We start from the raw sequence: 16,480 nt of genomic DNA on the forward strand, positions 1-16,480 counted from the left end.
TGACAATGAGCAATATTATTTTTATGCAATGTTTTGTGTGTGGGACCCTGCTTCCAATGCTCATTAAACGAAAATGCCCTGGCAGCCAGGAAAGCGGTCGAAGCGCCTCTCATGTCCAGAGTTTGAGAGGTGCAGAGCTGTGTGGAGCGACAGCCATGAAGTTAGAACCCTGATCACAAGCTGGAAACTGCTGCAGAAACAAAGCTAGCTGCAAACATAGAAGAGGCTTCAAACACGAGTAACAGTCATGTTTTCATTTCAAAACTTTATTATACAACTTCATAAACTGCAAAAAACTGTCAATCAAGTTTAAAACAGAAATGAAAATAAATAGGTAACATTTAAAAAGCAGGTCTAGATGCTACAAACAAATTCAGTGAGAAGTAATAAATCATTTGGAGTTTCCGTTCATCTGAAGGCCTCTATCTACAGGATGATAAGACGCTGGAGGGTCTGAGGAGAAGACCTCAGTGTACGTGAGCATTTCTGCAAAAGTCTTTTGTCATGAAATTCAGAACATCTTATGAACATATTGACAAACATACTGATCAGATTCCCTTTTCAGACCAATATCTCCAGTTGCCTGTATAAACAGTCACTTCTTCGGCCTCTCCAAGATGTTCAGAAACTTCCCTCTGGTCATTTCCCTGGCTGGAACACAAGGAGACACAACGGCACACATTCAACATTAACATTATAACAGCTTTCATTACTCGTTATGCTTCTTCGACAAAAACACTCATTTCTCATGCCCCTCTATTCATCTTTAATAAGTAGGTGAAATCTGGAAATAGCTGCTAGTCTCACACAACATTTGTCTACAGCTCAAAACACTTCAGACCTGTTTAGTAATGCAAAGCATGTATTTAATATCTGCAGTGTCACACTAGGAGGAAATTTATACTAACGTCTTTTCATTTAGGACATTGAAAAAGCATAAAATGGAGATGTAGCTACCAAAGTCCCAGGATTTGTTTGATTACTGTCTCAGTGTGGTGAAGCTCGAGTAAAAGGAGCTGGCATGACTCAGAGTGTGTTTGAAATTCACCAAGAGTGTAGGAGCAGAAGTGAAAAGCTCTGGGAAAATCCATCACATATTAATAAAATTAAATCAAATATAATAATACTCTGTTTATTATGCTTTGGTAGTCTAAAAGGTTGGGAACCTCTGCTTGAGGTAATCTTCATCCACATGGCTGAATTTGCGTTACGCTGACAACACAATCGTGTCAGGGTGTGATCTAGTAAACAAGGTCTGTAATGTGATCAATGCAACAAACGAACAGGTCTTCAGTGGGGGGGAAATCATTGCCGAGGGGTTTCTGTGTCGCTATGGAGACTGTTAACAGAGGAATAAACCCGGTAGAGGCGCCACATGCAAACAGTAATTATCCTTTGGTCATGATCAGAAGAGGATCAGGCTTTTGTCTCCAGTGCAGTTCTGAAGAGATGCAACACTGTCCACCTCACTAAAATCAAAGCACCGAGCAGGGCGGCTTTCATTTTTCATGATTCTTCAAAGACAAGTAGTGAGGATCATGACTAGGATGTAGTCCATGGTCTGCTTGTGTACCGGTGTTCATGGTGGCCGTAGAAAAAGCTGGGCAGTTAGAAGTTTAGGTGAGTTCCCCAGTGTGAAACGGTGATGGTGGATGTGGGCGTGGGGCTACGCCACCTTGAAGTGTCTCTCTTTACGTCAAAAATGATGCTAACTGGAATGGGATGGCTTCCTTTTGCACTATGCTGTCTCTTTAAATCACCTTAAACAAAGTCATCAGGGAGCGGTGGGCAAGAAGACAGTGTCTCAAAAGGAAATGAGGCCACAAAACTCCTGCCAGGGAAAGAAATTACATTGGGATGACCCTGATCCCATGAGAACCTCCGTGTCACTGTGTTATTAGGAGCAGTTACACTGGAAACGGTAACGGGCAGCAGTTAATATTTTTGATTTTTATGATGCAATGCTTCTCCCTCTTTTCGCTGCTTTTTCCATCTACTGAGACCAACTGTAAAACCGATCAAGGATGGTTTTGCTTCTCCTCCTGAGACCCCTCGCCCCTCTGAGCGTCTCATTAATTACAGCTCAGTTGAGCCTAACCCCGCTCAGAGAGAAAAATCATTCATATCGTCACATTGGAGACCTCGTCAGACATAAATCAGAGCTCATTTTATAATATGAGGTTCTTTTTCCATTATAAGGAATAATGGGGGGAACTGCTGTGATTGGTAAGATGAAGGTGATACGACCCAAAACTTTACATCAGCAAGTTGGTAAGAATGTAACGCAGATGGTCTACCTATATTAGGTGCAGACCGAAAATATTTTCAAGCGAAAATTCGAATATGAATTGGTCGGTTCCAAATTGTCCGTAAGTGTGAGTGTGTGTGTGAGTGGTTATTTGTCTTTCGTGTGGCCCTGTGGTGCACCGGCATCGTGCCTGGAGTATCCCCAGCCTCTTGCCTGTAAGTCTGCTCGGATAGGCTCCAGCAACCCCCGTGACCCGCAGAAAAAGAATTGGATGAGAAGATTAATCCTGACTGTGGTGGAAAAAGATTGTTTGTGCGTCAATAGAATCAAAATGCAGCAGCTTGCAATGGAACAGATACAGGAAATAAACAAAAATGTACACACACACACACAAACACACACACACACACGATATTTGCTTCGTCATACACCACAAGCGATCGATACTGATTAGGGGGACTTAGAGATTTGTTTAGTTGATTAGAAAGGTCAATTACTAATTTTGCACTAAGTTAATCAGCATCTTGTTAGGACTGCCATCCATACTAAATGACACCTTATGGATTCTATGGGCCGACGTCTTGCCCTGTTGATTTGTTTCTATTTAATTGTCAGGAACCGATCTGGGATCCTGTCACAGCCGAATACACACTCCACCATTCGTGGACTAAACACATCCGACTGGATGTAAAAAGTATGACTGTATTAGATATTCTATGAGGATTTTTATTTCAGCAATTTAAAACCATTTTCACATAAAATAGACACAATAAGCACACAAAGCTTTGTCCTCATCAGGCTGAGGATCCTGAAACCCCTGGACTCCATCAGCCCAGTAATCCTTGGGACCACTGGAACCACAGAGATTAACCTTTATCTACACAGATACAATATACTACACATATGCAAATAGACAACATTTCATTTCTAAAATGTTGCTTTTATGCTGCAAGGACTAAAAGCAGACTGTGGGCAATCTGCGGTGCATCCCAAACATTTCTGCAGTTTGTCTGCAAATCATTTTCATTTGGAAATTCCCAGATGGCTCAAATGTAAATGAGGTGGTGTAACATCTTACTTTCTCCTCGCTCACAGTGGGTGTCATTGTCACGGCCCCTTCCCAATCTGCACCACCACTCCCAGGTGTATAAAATGAGAGTAATCACCTCCCTCCCCGACCACCACCACCTCACAGCCCCACCCTCCCCACCTGTCTTGACGGCCCGCTCCTCCTGCAGCCCTGCACCCCCCCCCCCAAAGACAGATGACCACTGGAGTTAAGTGGAGTCCTGCACCCCGGTCCTGACTGCACCCACTCACTTTCATTAAGAGTTAAGTGGACTGATCTGACCCCCACTGCCCATCTCTGAGAGCCGCTCAGCTATTACGGGCCTGTAAGCTTTATTTAATGGATTTAACATCCTACTTCACCGCCCTCCTCCCCGGGGGACGAGGAACACACACACACACACACACACACACATACACACACCGGAGATGAAACACGCAGACGCACAAGAAAAGACGCGCTTAGAGCACACACATTCCACTCAGCACCCCCCCGATCTACCAACACATACACACACAACGCTCATGTTTGTGTTCAAAATTCAATTACCCACTTATTGATACTTCACAGGGATATTTAAGATGCAGACACAAGCTGTGATTTCCCAGGGGAGCCACTGGTTCCTCTTTATGTCCCAACTGAGAGGGGGGCCCTCCCCTCCTCTCCCTCGCCTCCCTCTCCAATGTGTTTTCGCCTGGCTGACACACACACACATACACAGACCAAAACAAACACATCTGCACCTCCCAACCCTGGCCCGAGCCTGTGTCTGTTCAAGAGGTGTCCTTATTAATAGGCAATCAGTCAAAAATCATTCATTAAAAAGCCTAAAAGGTTTTACACCCACACTATGATTAGCTGGGAAAGAAAATCCAATGAATTCCTAATGCCTTTATGGAAATGAGGTGTCATTTCCGATCTGCTCAGGGAGGCGGCAGGCAGGCAGGCACAGTGTGTGTGTGTGTGTGAGTGTGTGTGTGTGTGTGTTAAGCTCTGTCTGCCTCTGCTTTCACAGAGCTTTGACACTGATCCTGCTGAAAATATGGACAGGCTCCATCAGATTCAGCTGCAGTCTGCTCTACTGAGGAAGGAGACATTCTGCTGCACAATGAAGAGGAACCCGCCCCCCCCTTCAAGTTTTTTCAAAACATCTCTACAGCAGCAGCACTATTTTCAAATAGCACACTCGATAATTAAAAGGCAGGTAATCAATGTGATGTCACTAAGCAAACAAGCCCCGAGCTCACGGAATAGTACGAGTACAGAAACACTTTCCTTCAGCAGAGGTGTGACCTTCAAGGAGAACCAGAACACCACTATTCATCCCAACCACACGGGCCCAAAGAGAGAGACAGGAGGGGTGGAAAGACAACAGACGAGCAGTAGAGGTGAGGAGGAGGAAGGGTGGTGGCGAAGGGTAGGCGTCCCCTGCTCCTCATTCAGCGGCTGTCAGCTCAGGCACTTCATAACCGACTACCCTGCGGTCAGCCCGCCTGATGGATTGATGGAGGCGCATTAGCACCAGCGGGGGCCCAGTGAATGCAATCATATTCAGAAGCGGCGTGCTCCTAATAGGCCAGAGATTGATCCCCAGGCTGAGGAAGAGGAGGTGAATTCGGGGGGCCATTAGGAGATGTCAAGCATGACGACCTCCAAGCTCACCTTCAAATAGGCAGACGCAACACTGGGTCGACAAAGGTCTGCGCTGGGGGGCATCGCAGCTAGAACAGGTGCTACCACAGGGACAACAGGTGGGACCCAGAAGGCTTCAACGATACAAGCCTGACATTACTAGAAGAGGAGGATGACACTTGTGTGTACCCAAAAAGTTAGATAACAGAAAGACTAGACAGATGGATAGACAGACAGACAGACAACAAGCACATGCTCCTTTAGGAAAACACACAAAAAAAAAATCAGTGTGAAGTTAATTTTTATAAGCTTGTACGTTGATTTGGGTGAGTTTTCTGATAATTCTCTTTCTCAGCAGAATAACAAAAGCTTCTTGGACCTTCAGTGTAAGGAACCATCCTAATTAATAATGACCAGAGACAACAGTTGGAACCTTTCCCAATGAACAACACATCCCACAAGTATTGGTGTTCAATGATATTCAGTTTCCTTTAGCCTACAGGTGCGCCCCTGGTAGTCTGGTGGTCAGCAGCTCAGGCCTTCCACAGCGTCCCAGAGGAACACTCAGCTTTCAATTACCTCCAATAACAGCACTTATCACAGTCCTCATCCCTCCCCAGAGACTTTGGGCTTGGTGCCCGCACTCAGCGGCCCGCGACAGGGGCATTCATCACGGGGTGGGGGAACAGCTGGGGCCTGAGGAAGAGGCACGCGTCAAACCCCTCAGGGACCAGACCGGCCAGCGTCACACAGCCATGATTGGAGGTACATGTCAGTGGAGGGGGATTGGTGGGGGGGGGGGGGGGTAAAGGGTGTGTTGCATTTCCCCTACACAGCCATGTTAATAAATATCTACTAACATAAGTATGCAGCGGTATGTGCACAGGGCACAATTTGCAATAAAATCCAGAGAGCAACCGTAGCGGTGCTTCGGTGTAATCTAGGCACAGGATAATGGCGTTGTAATAATGTTTGGTCCACTGCGGTGGGGCGGGTGAGTTTTCACTGATGATTGTGCTTCGCCCATTAACCAGCTTCCTCTTTAATGGTCGACACGCTGAAGGGGGAGGGGCAGTAAATCCTGTCCCCTGCCCTCGCTCTGTCGTGCCTCTGCGGCGTCTCGTTTACGGGGACTGAAGAGTGTACAAACATGATGAAAAAGTAGCTGAGATTTACAAGGCCTCCCCTGACAGCCAGGAAAAGGAGAAAATTAAACCAGAGAGCATTAAACAGGCACCCATTACCAGGCTGCTCCACACCAATAATAACCATCATTGTGTCCTGTCATCCAGAAGTGCATGACATGATTGCAAAACCTGCAGGCCTGCACCTGAGACAGCCAACATCTTCATTCAACTAGTCTATACGGACCTTCAAGTTAGGAAAACCACGCAGAATTTGTCCAAATAATGTGAAAAGCAGTCTATGATATCAAAGAACATGTGACACAACCTAAAGTCAATTCACACAGAGAAATCTAAGTATTTCAATTTGAGCCAAAAATTTTGTCTGTCATGTTATCATTAAAAAAAACAACTATGTTCTTATATTTCTTTCATTGTAAAGGGACTGTATATCCAAAATTCAATGCCTTCGTTGTTTTTCACTGGAAAAATAAATAAACATTTTTCTCCTAGGAAAAAAGGAGCACTTACTACATCTCTCTAATCCACACTCCACAAGGATTATGACAATGGAGGCAGTCAGGAATGGATTATAAACCAGATTTTGCTTCTATCAAATGCTTGACCACTTCTCTGTTCTCTTGTGGGTATAAATACTCTGGATATCTACCTTTATCAGTTTACATATTCGCCCGATTCATCCATAATTCGACCAATTTATGATGCTGAAGTCTGTTGTTTCACAAAAACTAACTTTCAGTCTCTACATCACCCATTCTATCACTGAAGGAAAACATATTAACCCTTTGTGCAGTCAGACTGGGTTTTGAACATCAGTCCTCCATCCACTGTGAAAGCCAGACTCCTAGCACCATCTAGTGGTAAAATCAGAATAACTCTGTCGCTCACATTAAAACTCACATGAGAGTTTGTAGCAGAGTTTTGCGCATTTGGAAAGTTTGTTTCAACATAAAAGTATTTAATAACACCTGGTGTTAACAGGTACTTACACTCCTCTAAGCCCAGCTGATATGCAAGGTTCTGAAGACCTTTGACCTTCTCCATCAGGTTGGCTGTGGTTAGACTGCCCAGTTCTATGGAACGATAACAGAACCAATGATGAAAGCTCCCATCTATATGTAACTAGTATTAGCAGATATTCTATTTGACAATTTGTTTCCACATCAAATGTTGCAGCTACAGTGAAAACATAAAAAAACAGCACTTGCCTTTCAACATTTCAATGTCCTCACTCTCTAGTTCAGCCATCCACTTGGGGGGCGAATTAGTGATGGGCTGTGATGTAAGACAAATCAAAGCTTTAGTTCCAACTTCTTAAAAGACTTTTCTTTATACTTGACTTCAATATTACAGCATACTCTATTTATCTTGTTTATGAAAACAAATTGAACCACAAGAAATCTAACTCACGTTTTTAAAAGATGCAGCAAATTCTGCTACTCCAGGCACTGCATGAGAGATTACAGAATAATCAAGATTATAACAGCATAAAACACGATGAATGGGATCACAGAATGTGACTCACGCTGCTCTGGCCACAGATCTGGGGACGCTCTGTCCAGCTTCTCAAAGCTCAGTAATGAGGACTCAAAGTCGTCACCTGCCGGAGCACAAAGATGTTTTTTAGATTTTTTTTTTACATTTTTGCAAAAAAAAAAAAAGTAAATAGCAAATTAGCAAATAACGTAATCACAGACTTCTAAACAAAAAACAAGGGTGACAACCATTTGTCAGTGGTTTTACAGTTACTTACGGCTCTATGTACATTTGGTAATGAAAAAAAGTCTAAACGTTAAAGTGTTTTTAAACCTTTGATTTGACCTGCATTTTAAAATACAAAGTTCTTATTTTTTAATTCAAGTATGTTCCATCTTATCCACATCACTCTAAAAAGCATCTCTTCAGAAGTTTGTCCTGTTAAGCCTAAGTCTGACCCAGTGCAAGTTTCTTAGATCAAGTTCTATCAGTTGTATAAATTTAGAGCTATAGAATATTTTATTTCTATTAAACAGTCTATTGAGGAACAGATATCCATGAAAATTCCTGGAAGATCCTGTTGGCCTGTTTGCAGTTTTCTCTTGTCACACATGCAAAAAAATAAATTATATATATATATATATATATATATATATATATATATATATATATATATTGTATATTAGTGCTGCCAGGCGATTAACAAAATTCATGTAATTAATTACACGATTTGTAATTAATTAATCTAATTAACGCATTTTAATCTCACATCTGCTAAAGGCCCCCAAATAAAGAATTTGTAAATAAGGAAACATCAACCAACAGGCTTTTCCTTTAAAAGGGTAAGCTAACGTTCAACTCTGTGTCCTTGACATGTTTTGAATTTAAATGATATGTTATGCTGGAGCTGCTTCGGTGATAAGAAAGTTATGTTTTACAAAAGGTACAGATCACTGCGTTTTTGTTGGTAGTCCCGTCTTTGTTCTTTTTATAAATAAACTTTCCGCCCAAAGGTCCGAGTGGGCTTGCCTCGCTCTCCTTCGTCGCGTCCATCTCTGTTGTCATTCTGTTTTTGACTAGTGGCGCAAGTACGAAGTGACGTCACTGCAGCCTACGGGTCCCTCAATGGGCCAAATTTAAAATGCTTGCATTGACTTGCCACTCACAATTAATTGCGTTTATAGCGCATTAATTTGCAGGTAATTAATTAATTTACTTAACCCGTTAAACTGACAGCCCTAATATATATATATATATATATATATATATATATATATATATATATATATATATATATATATATATATATATATATATATAATTTTAAAAAAATTTTTTTTTTATTTATTTATTTAAAAAATTTTTTTTAAGGGATTGCTGCATGCTTAAGTGGTCAGCGACAGTAAATTTTCTATACATCCTCATCACCACCAGACTGCTAGGATCGCAGACCCACTCCACATGAACACATCTCATCAAACAGACATTTCTTCATTTCAGTGGATTTTTCCAGAGCCAAAAGCGATGTCTTCAGATTGTAGTAAAAACTGTATCCGACCGGTAGCTTGTGAATTCCCCCCCCCCCCCCCCGGTGGTCAGAAAAGCTATTCCTTAATCAGTTTGATCATCAATTGTCAATTCTATTTCCATAAATTAACAAGTAAATCTGTAAAGGCACAAGCACCTTCATTCTTTCACTAAACCCAGTGAGGTAAGAAAGAACATTTCCTCTTAAATGGAGAAGACTGTTTTTATTCCTCCATGTTCTGATAAATACATTTTACCGAGGGTGTGAGGACTAGTCCGTTAATGTTAAAACTGGAGAACGAGTCAACTATAAAAGAGCTTTAGTGCAAAAACGTGGAATAAACAACAATAAGCTCTTCTGAATGACAATTCCGATGTAATGAGACAATACTGAACGGATCCCTCTGGTATCAGTAATGGGGCTTTGAGCTGTGTGTAACTCAGCAGCAAACATCAAAGTCTGTCTATGTGGCCTCCATTCTGGTGTGTGTGTGTTAAACCAGACCAGGCTTCAAAGCTTAACATCTGACGTGTTTCTCTGAACACATTTCAAACACAACAGTGCTGCTAGTGAAGGCTTCAGCCAACGGATATCTCCAAACCCTTCAAATATGGCCACAACCTGTGTATTCCGTCATCTCTGAGCGCTCGTTCAACACAGCGAATGAGTCGCCGTCGATTTTATGCCCCCAGTAATGTCAAATTTAGAGTTTATACATCGCATAGCAAGGTAAGGAATTAGAATTTACCTCCATTTGGAGACGCCATCTTCAGAATAAACATGTGACGAACAGTAACCAATCACAACAGCCGTCTGTAGGGGCGTACTTCTGTATACTAGCCACAAGGCGGCGCACAAGGGCAGAGCACCTACAGGTCCGGTGGGAGCAGAGGTGTACTGGTTTACTCGTCCACTAGAGGGCGATGTAGTTTGAAAAAAGTTTTTTTTTCTCTTTCATTTGTTATATCTTTCTTTAGTATTGCTATGTTAAGTATAATAAAAAAGTGAATGTAGAGTAAAGCTAAAATTTGAAATGACAATAAGTAGAGGCAACAATAACATACACTGAGATTCCGTTTTAATGAAAAAAGAAGACAGATTTCACTGGTAAAAAAAATATGACACCCCCCCAATTAAAGACTAAGTCAGTGAACACAGAAAAAAAAGGTCAATCTTAAAAACCAGTTAAAAGGAAAATGTATTTTCCTTTTTCAGATTTCCATTGTCTCCTTTCAGGCACTCTAACTTATTCTTTTGAGACACACCATATAAATACACACACACACACACACACACACACGTCATCTCACAAGAAAGTGAGGTGTATCTTGAGTTAAGGCAACTCAGTGATGCTTATTTTTAAGTCCACTAGTCTGGCTTGCATATTGCACTGATTTGACTGTATTATAAAAAATTCTTGACAAGCGACAGACTGATAGTGTGAAATGTGGAGACACACAAACAACCATACAGGTAGATTCTACAGCCGTGTTAGTTACATCACTGTTTCATAAACACTTTAAAACCATGAGTCTGTGGAGGGTCGACTAGAATTCCCAGGTGTCCATCCACTTCAGGCCGGTCATAGCGTTGCCGGGTTCGTGTGCCAGAGGGCCCGTCATGCCATAGGAGAGTGGATGGAACAAGTAAAAGCTGGCAAATAGAGAATATAAAGTCCTTTAAATAAACAGGACATTCAATTACAGAGTTGTTTTTAATAATAGCTGAGTAATAGTCAAACAAAAATTTTTTTGGTCAAGCATTAGGTAAGACTGATTACTACAAACTGAACATTAATTTCTAAACTCCTCTAGTGAGGTGGTTTATTCAGGTTAGTTCAAAAACTATGAGGTGGAGGAAATGGGTTGTGTAAACTTCATCCAAAGGTAAAAGAAATCCACCATTTTACTGTCGCTCAAACATATTCACTGTTTCTATATAATATATAAATGTCATAATTTCTACAAAGCCATACTGCTTATTGCCTGATGGCTTTGTTTCATATTTCAGGTATCAGCCTTCAGTCAGGAAACAATAAAGTATCAAAATAAAGAATCCTTACAAGATAAACGCACAACTGGTAGGATCCTCATTAATGCAAAAGACCATTTTCTGAGCGTGACAGTGAATGACAGACATACAGTCGTTCATCTCACCTGTAAAGGATGATAAAAAGAAGCACCATCTGGCCGACCTTCTGCAGCCAATCACAATAGGGAGGGTGGAGCAACAGGTCCGAGCTTTTCAACAGAATGTCCAAAGTAATTCCTGTGAAAAATAATCACAATGCTTTACCAGAGCCCCTTACTAACATACCTAACATACATGAAGAGTTTTCAGTGTCTGACTACAGGTCCCCAACAGATGAAACTATAGAAAATAGAAAATGTAATTGTGCATCATAGATCTCTTAGTTAGAAGATGAATGTTTTTTTCATGTCAGGTCTAAATTGGTGCATCATGTGTATGTGTTCATATGTGTTTTATTTAGGATGCAGAATTCCACCCCCCTCCCCTAGAGGTTACAAGTACTTTAAGAGTTAAAGGAAGCAGTGATGGAATTCAGTACCTGTTAGCATGCTGTTGAAGAGCATTGCAGGGAAGTAGTGATGGTAATAGAGCACACGGCCCATAGCATAGAAAGGTGCATAGTGCAGCAGCCAGCCGAGGAGCAGCAGTCCTCCATCCTTCCTAAGAACACGACAATGCTCTGGAGTAGACAGAACAGAGGAGTACACAATGTCATTGCAACCCTGATCAACAATGGTACAACATGATTAACCATACCTCGTCTTTTATGGCCCATCAAGAAACCCCTCTGGAGGGCTATAGATGCTACCGCCACCATGACGAGATACAATCCCAAACAGGCCAGGTTCATCCACCACACAACCTGAAAGGCAGAATTAAGTCAAGAAGGGATTCAAATGTGTCTCAGACAGGACCTACAGCAGGGAAAATGAAGCTTAAAACAGACTTACAGGGTTTCCCAGCAGGTATATACGATAATCTGTGTCATTCACTCCAGAGAACCTCAATCCCTTTACACAAACACAACAAGAATGTATGTTGTCATAAGTCTTTATGAATATAATCTGATTTCATACAAAAAAATCTTTAGATCATTCAAAGCACCTGATAGTTAATGGGCCAATGCCAGGGTTTGGAGTTTATCTCATTGTCTTTGGGTTTCAGGCCACTGTTACCCTAAAAAGACAAAAATAAGTGATTTCTTCTTATATTCATCCTTAGCAAAGATTTAGGTCCACGTCTTTTATATCTTACTCTTATCATAACAATGTGGGACTCCAGTAAGATCTCCAGAAAATGGGGCTTCAGCACAGACAAACTAATGTTGGGCACTGTTAAAATACACAAGAAAAGAGGTTAAATGTGTGCTTAGCATCATGAGGTGAAGGTACACAAGGACTGTGTTGACTTTACGTTTGGGATTGATGTGATCTTCGATGTTCCACTGAGAGCTGGGGGTCTCCTTCAGGTAGGGACTACAGGTCACCTCCACCTGTTCCCAACCCCTGGACACACACACAACATGAGAAGGTGAGTGTCGGCACACATGATTAAAAGGAGATGAAGTCAGAGCAGAGAAGAATAGTTTTACCACTTTGGGAGAGTCTTGCCAGAAGAGAAAAGCATACAACCGGTAGCTCGGTGTCGGAAGCGGACTTTGCTGCGCAGCACCTTCACCGGGTCCCCTTTCCGACCTCCACACACCTCCACCTGCCACAGGTCATTGGCGTCACCTGTGCCATTCTAAAGAAAGGTGAAAAGATGAGGTGACATGCAATCAGAATCAGTTATTGGTAACAGTTTGGCATGTCCTCAATGGAAACCCGTTTTTCATGCAGCTTTATTTTGTGAAACTACTCACAATGCCGTATCCTGTAACCTGGAAATGTTTCTTGGTCAGAGGAGCTTCATGTAGGTGACTGTGAAGATTTCTCCTTGTCCTGAAAGGACCAAAACAAATGACACAATCTAAATAAAATGCATCATTTGCCAGTGAAGGTCACTGAATAATTAAAATCTATACAGTATATACATCATTATTTTAATTTGTGGTTCCATCAATACTCACTCCTTGTGCTCCAGACGAATGATATCACCATGACGAACCAGATTGGGTGTCCCAGATTGAGCTTAATAATAAGGAATTATAAAAATCAACAATTAAAAGACGTAATGTCTTAACGCTGCAAACAATAAACCCATGTCCTCTCACATTTAGTGTCATCCTGATTGTGAACAAGCCACAGGTTGTTGTAGTCCTTATGCAGATATGCTGTCACCTGTGTGGAAAAAGACAAAAATGATGTTATATCACGGGTATTTGAATATCTTAATTATAGCTGATAATGTTTTACACTTATCGCTCTGGTAGGCTGACCTGTTGCTGTTTTTCTCCCACTCCTTCTGGGTACAAGTGCCAATGAGAATGCAAATAACCTCCAGCAATACGGAGGTTTTTAACTGTAATAGTGGAGCCGTACGCCAGGTCTGCATTAAAACAATTAAACATTTCCTTACATTAAATACAAGAAGCTATTACATTAAATATAAAATGTCTCTGGAAAAATAAAGTAGCAAAAATGCCCAGCACATTGACCAATTATAGGAGTGAATGTAAAAAAGTCATTTTGTAAAAATAGCAAAGTATAAGTAAACGTTCCAGTCCATCGGTTGTCATCATTATCGAGGAGAATGCCAACATTTTCCTTTTGACCACCTTTCAGGGTGAACTACACACATCTGCACAGCATGTGAGCTCGGCCTCACGTGTTTCAGACTCACACTCAGGCATAGATGCATTGTGTAGGTTGTTCCCAATTAAACGGGACTGAAAGGCTGAACTGAAGAAGCCATCTCCTGGACCACTGGTGAGAGAAAAACGGCTATTATTTGTCATCATGCAGTAAGGTGGAGTGAGTATAACTGTAATATAACTATCAGGTGCACCTTTTGTTCAACACAACAAAGTGGACTGCAAAAATTGTAATGTAGAGGAGAAATGGAAGCAGGATAAGCCCAAACACCCGAGCCAGGAAGTGTTTGGTAATTTCTCCCTGGGAAAGAGGAAATACAGTCACAGCTCTGTCATTACTCATCAGCGCCATCAGTTAGCATTGAAAGAATTATGCTGCCATCTACCAGTGAGAGACTCAGATCTCCGAAAAGTCTCCAGAGGTCCCAGACTGTGTTCAGTCCAACCAATAGAATGACAAACAAACCCACAAACTTCACCCCCAACGCTCCAGCGAGGTTTACCCCAGTCAGTACCAGCCAGAGCCACCAGGGGGCAGTAAAGGGCCTGAAAGCAGTGATAAAACAACTCTGTATGTACTGCTTAGAATGACTTTGCTATATGCGACACACTCTATAAACATAATTAGCAAAATTTGTTTTTGTTAGAAGATAGACAGATTTTTCCACTGAGAGTGTGATTTCAATTATTTTTATGATGCTAATCTTTTTCTCAGCAACCGCAAATCTTTTGGAAAACAAAATCTCCTAAATAAAGACAGATGGAAACCAAAAGAATTGAAAGAGATGTCTTGAATTCATTTGACAAAAACAACAACAGCAGCTCTGAACTCACAATGGTGTGAATCAGGAAGTAAGCAAATCATCACATGAGAAGCTGCAACCAGCAAATATGTCACATTTTACCAAAAACATTAATTGGTGATTAACATTCTGAAACTATCAACTACTGCAATACTGCTGATCACTGCACGGAGAAAAATAAAAAATAAATAAATAAAGGTTTTGCCAGTTCCATACCTGTACATTTGTTGGTTGAACTTCACCATGCTCAGCACTGCTGCTGTGATGAAGAACATGAGTATCGGGTCTAACAGGATGTACTGGGAGATGGTGATGCAGCCAGTGTCTGTCAGGAGGATGAAATTAAAGATGAATGTACATCAAATATTCAATTTGAATAGTAAGAGGCAGATAATAAAATAAAAGAAGTCCTCTGTTGGAAAAAGACATAAACATTACTTTGAATGTGCGCAGATTCTATTCATCCAGGGATGTATGCGATTTCTTTTTGTGCTGTGTAACTATGATCAATTAGTTGATAACTCACCAAATATGAGCAGGGTGGCAGTGATGAAAGCAGCAGTATGAGACAGAGACAACTCCATCACTATGAGGTAGCAAAAGACTGGGAGAAAGGAGCCCATCATAGCACAGAACTACAAGGAGAAAGGTAAAATGGAATTATACATCTTCAAAAACCAAGACTAACGGAAATTGTAGGTTTTCAACATACTCCTCTCATCCCCCAGTAGTTGTGGTGTTCATATTTATCTCCTGGCTTTGAGAAAGGGAAGGTGCCGTCATAACCAGTGGAGTACCCAGCCAAACCGATCAGCATCTGCAGGAGTTAGGAGAAAGGAAGGACATCAACAATCATAGGTCTCCATGACGATACTGGAGCCGCCACAGAATCTGCCTTCATACTTTTCCCAGAGGAGGATGAACATCAAAAAAGAAGGTCCTATTGATGTAGTAGCTGCCCATCTTTCCAAAATGTGTCTCATCCCAGCTGAAACATCAAAAACAGATAAAATTAAAAATAAAATAAAAATGCACAAAATGTGTGAGGCACGGATGCAGCGGGGGCTTCGTACTCACCACACATGAGGGGGCTCAGAGATCTTGTAGAAGCGTGTAGAGAAAGACATCCCCATCACCAGCATGAGCAGCAGCACACCGGCCGGATCCCCACCGACACGTCCACCGGCTGCAGACCGACCACACGTCCCGTTCGAGGACCGGGGGTCATCTTTGGATACGAGTCCAGTGGTTTGACAGTTTTTGTCCTTCAACAAAGTCGTGGATGCTTTCCGTTCTCCGGTGGAGCGGATGTTTCTCTGTCGGACCTTTGGAGTGTCGTCTGTTGTGCTCCATTGTTTCATGGATTCTTCCTTTGCCATTAGAAAACAAGATCAAACCTCTTCCGGAGACAAGTAATATTAAAAACCAATAATTTGGTAACTCTTTCTAATTCCTAACATGATAAATATTTACCTAAGTTAATAACTATGATGTGGAACTCAACTTTCTGGCTCAAATAACTCCACGTACCATGGATATTAATGCCCATCTAACGCTAAGCATATACTCTCAATATCGTGACATTGTTGTTGTCACATCTCTCAAATGACGTATACATAATAATAGACAGATATGGCGACTTCTCCAACTTTACATACTCATTCTGGTTACTAAACTGTTTTTGTCATCACGTCAAATGGCAGTAATCCAAGCAGTAGTAATTGAAAACTCCAATGGGCTCTGTTGTATCAGAAAACCGTTCTATAGCCCTAACAATTTACGTTAGCAGCACAGCG

The 16,480-nt window shown here is 41.6% G+C and overlaps 2 protein-coding genes across 6 annotated transcripts; both read right to left on the reverse strand.

The window, feature by feature from the left end:
- Positions 1-238: 238 nt before the first annotated feature.
- On the reverse strand, positions 239-9,877 carry lin52 (lin-52 DREAM MuvB core complex component). Its single transcript, XM_068338933.1, has 6 exons — positions 9,847-9,877; positions 7,620-7,694; positions 7,505-7,542; positions 7,303-7,369; positions 7,084-7,167; positions 239-651 (listed from the first exon to the last, which is right to left on the reverse strand). Exons 1-6 carry the CDS (start codon positions 9,863-9,865, stop codon positions 596-598), a joined length of 339 nt encoding a protein of 112 aa, XP_068195034.1. The 5' UTR covers positions 9,866-9,877; the 3' UTR covers positions 239-595.
- A 282-nt stretch (positions 9,878-10,159) lies between these two features.
- pomt2 (protein-O-mannosyltransferase 2) lies at positions 10,160-16,480 on the reverse strand. 5 transcript variants are annotated; one of them, XM_068338717.1, is made up of 22 exons: positions 16,215-16,480; positions 15,762-16,050; positions 15,588-15,672; positions 15,397-15,501; positions 15,211-15,319; positions 14,901-15,009; positions 14,268-14,427; positions 14,076-14,182; positions 13,911-13,993; positions 13,507-13,616; positions 13,342-13,408; positions 13,198-13,258; positions 12,991-13,069; positions 12,721-12,872; positions 12,543-12,634; positions 12,384-12,460; positions 12,234-12,305; positions 12,080-12,139; positions 11,886-11,991; positions 11,668-11,808; positions 11,255-11,366; positions 10,160-10,751 (listed from the first exon to the last, which is right to left on the reverse strand). In XM_068338717.1, exons 1-22 carry the CDS (start codon positions 16,231-16,233, stop codon positions 10,646-10,648), a joined length of 2,301 nt encoding a protein of 766 aa, XP_068194818.1. In that variant the 5' UTR covers positions 16,234-16,480; the 3' UTR covers positions 10,160-10,645. The 5 variants fall into 5 exon arrangements, with proteins under 5 accessions (XP_068194818.1, XP_068194817.1, XP_068194816.1 ...); XM_068338716.1 differs by having other exon boundaries at positions 15,762-16,054; XM_068338715.1 differs by having other exon boundaries at positions 16,158-16,480.

Source organism: Antennarius striatus, chromosome 17, assembly GCF_040054535.1.
Source record: "Antennarius striatus isolate MH-2024 chromosome 17, ASM4005453v1, whole genome shotgun sequence".
In the NCBI taxonomy this organism is placed as follows: domain Eukaryota; kingdom Metazoa; phylum Chordata; class Actinopteri; order Lophiiformes; family Antennariidae; genus Antennarius; species Antennarius striatus.

Bases quoted from the DNA above. Each gene is read 5' to 3' on its own strand.
- lin52 (XM_068338933.1), bottom strand. The intron at 7,370-7,504 runs GTGAGTTAGATT...CTTACATCACAG, and splicing joins TTGCTGCATCTTTTAAAAAC to CCCATCACTAATTCGCCCCC. The intron at 652-7,083 runs GTAAGTACCTGT...CTTGTGTTCCAG, and splicing joins TCAGCTGGGCTTAGAGGAGT to CCAGGGAAATGACCAGAGGG.
- pomt2 (XM_068338715.1), bottom strand. From the start codon at position 16,233: ATGGGCATTAATATCCATGGTACGTGGAGTTATTTGAGCCAGAAAGTT. The intron at 13,070-13,197 runs GTGAGTATTGAT...TGGTCCTTTCAG, and splicing joins ATTCGTCTGGAGCACAAGGA to GACAAGGAGAAATCTTCACA. The intron at 11,809-11,885 runs GTATGGTTAATC...TGTCTACTCCAG, and splicing joins GATGGGCCATAAAAGACGAG to AGCATTGTCGTGTTCTTAGG.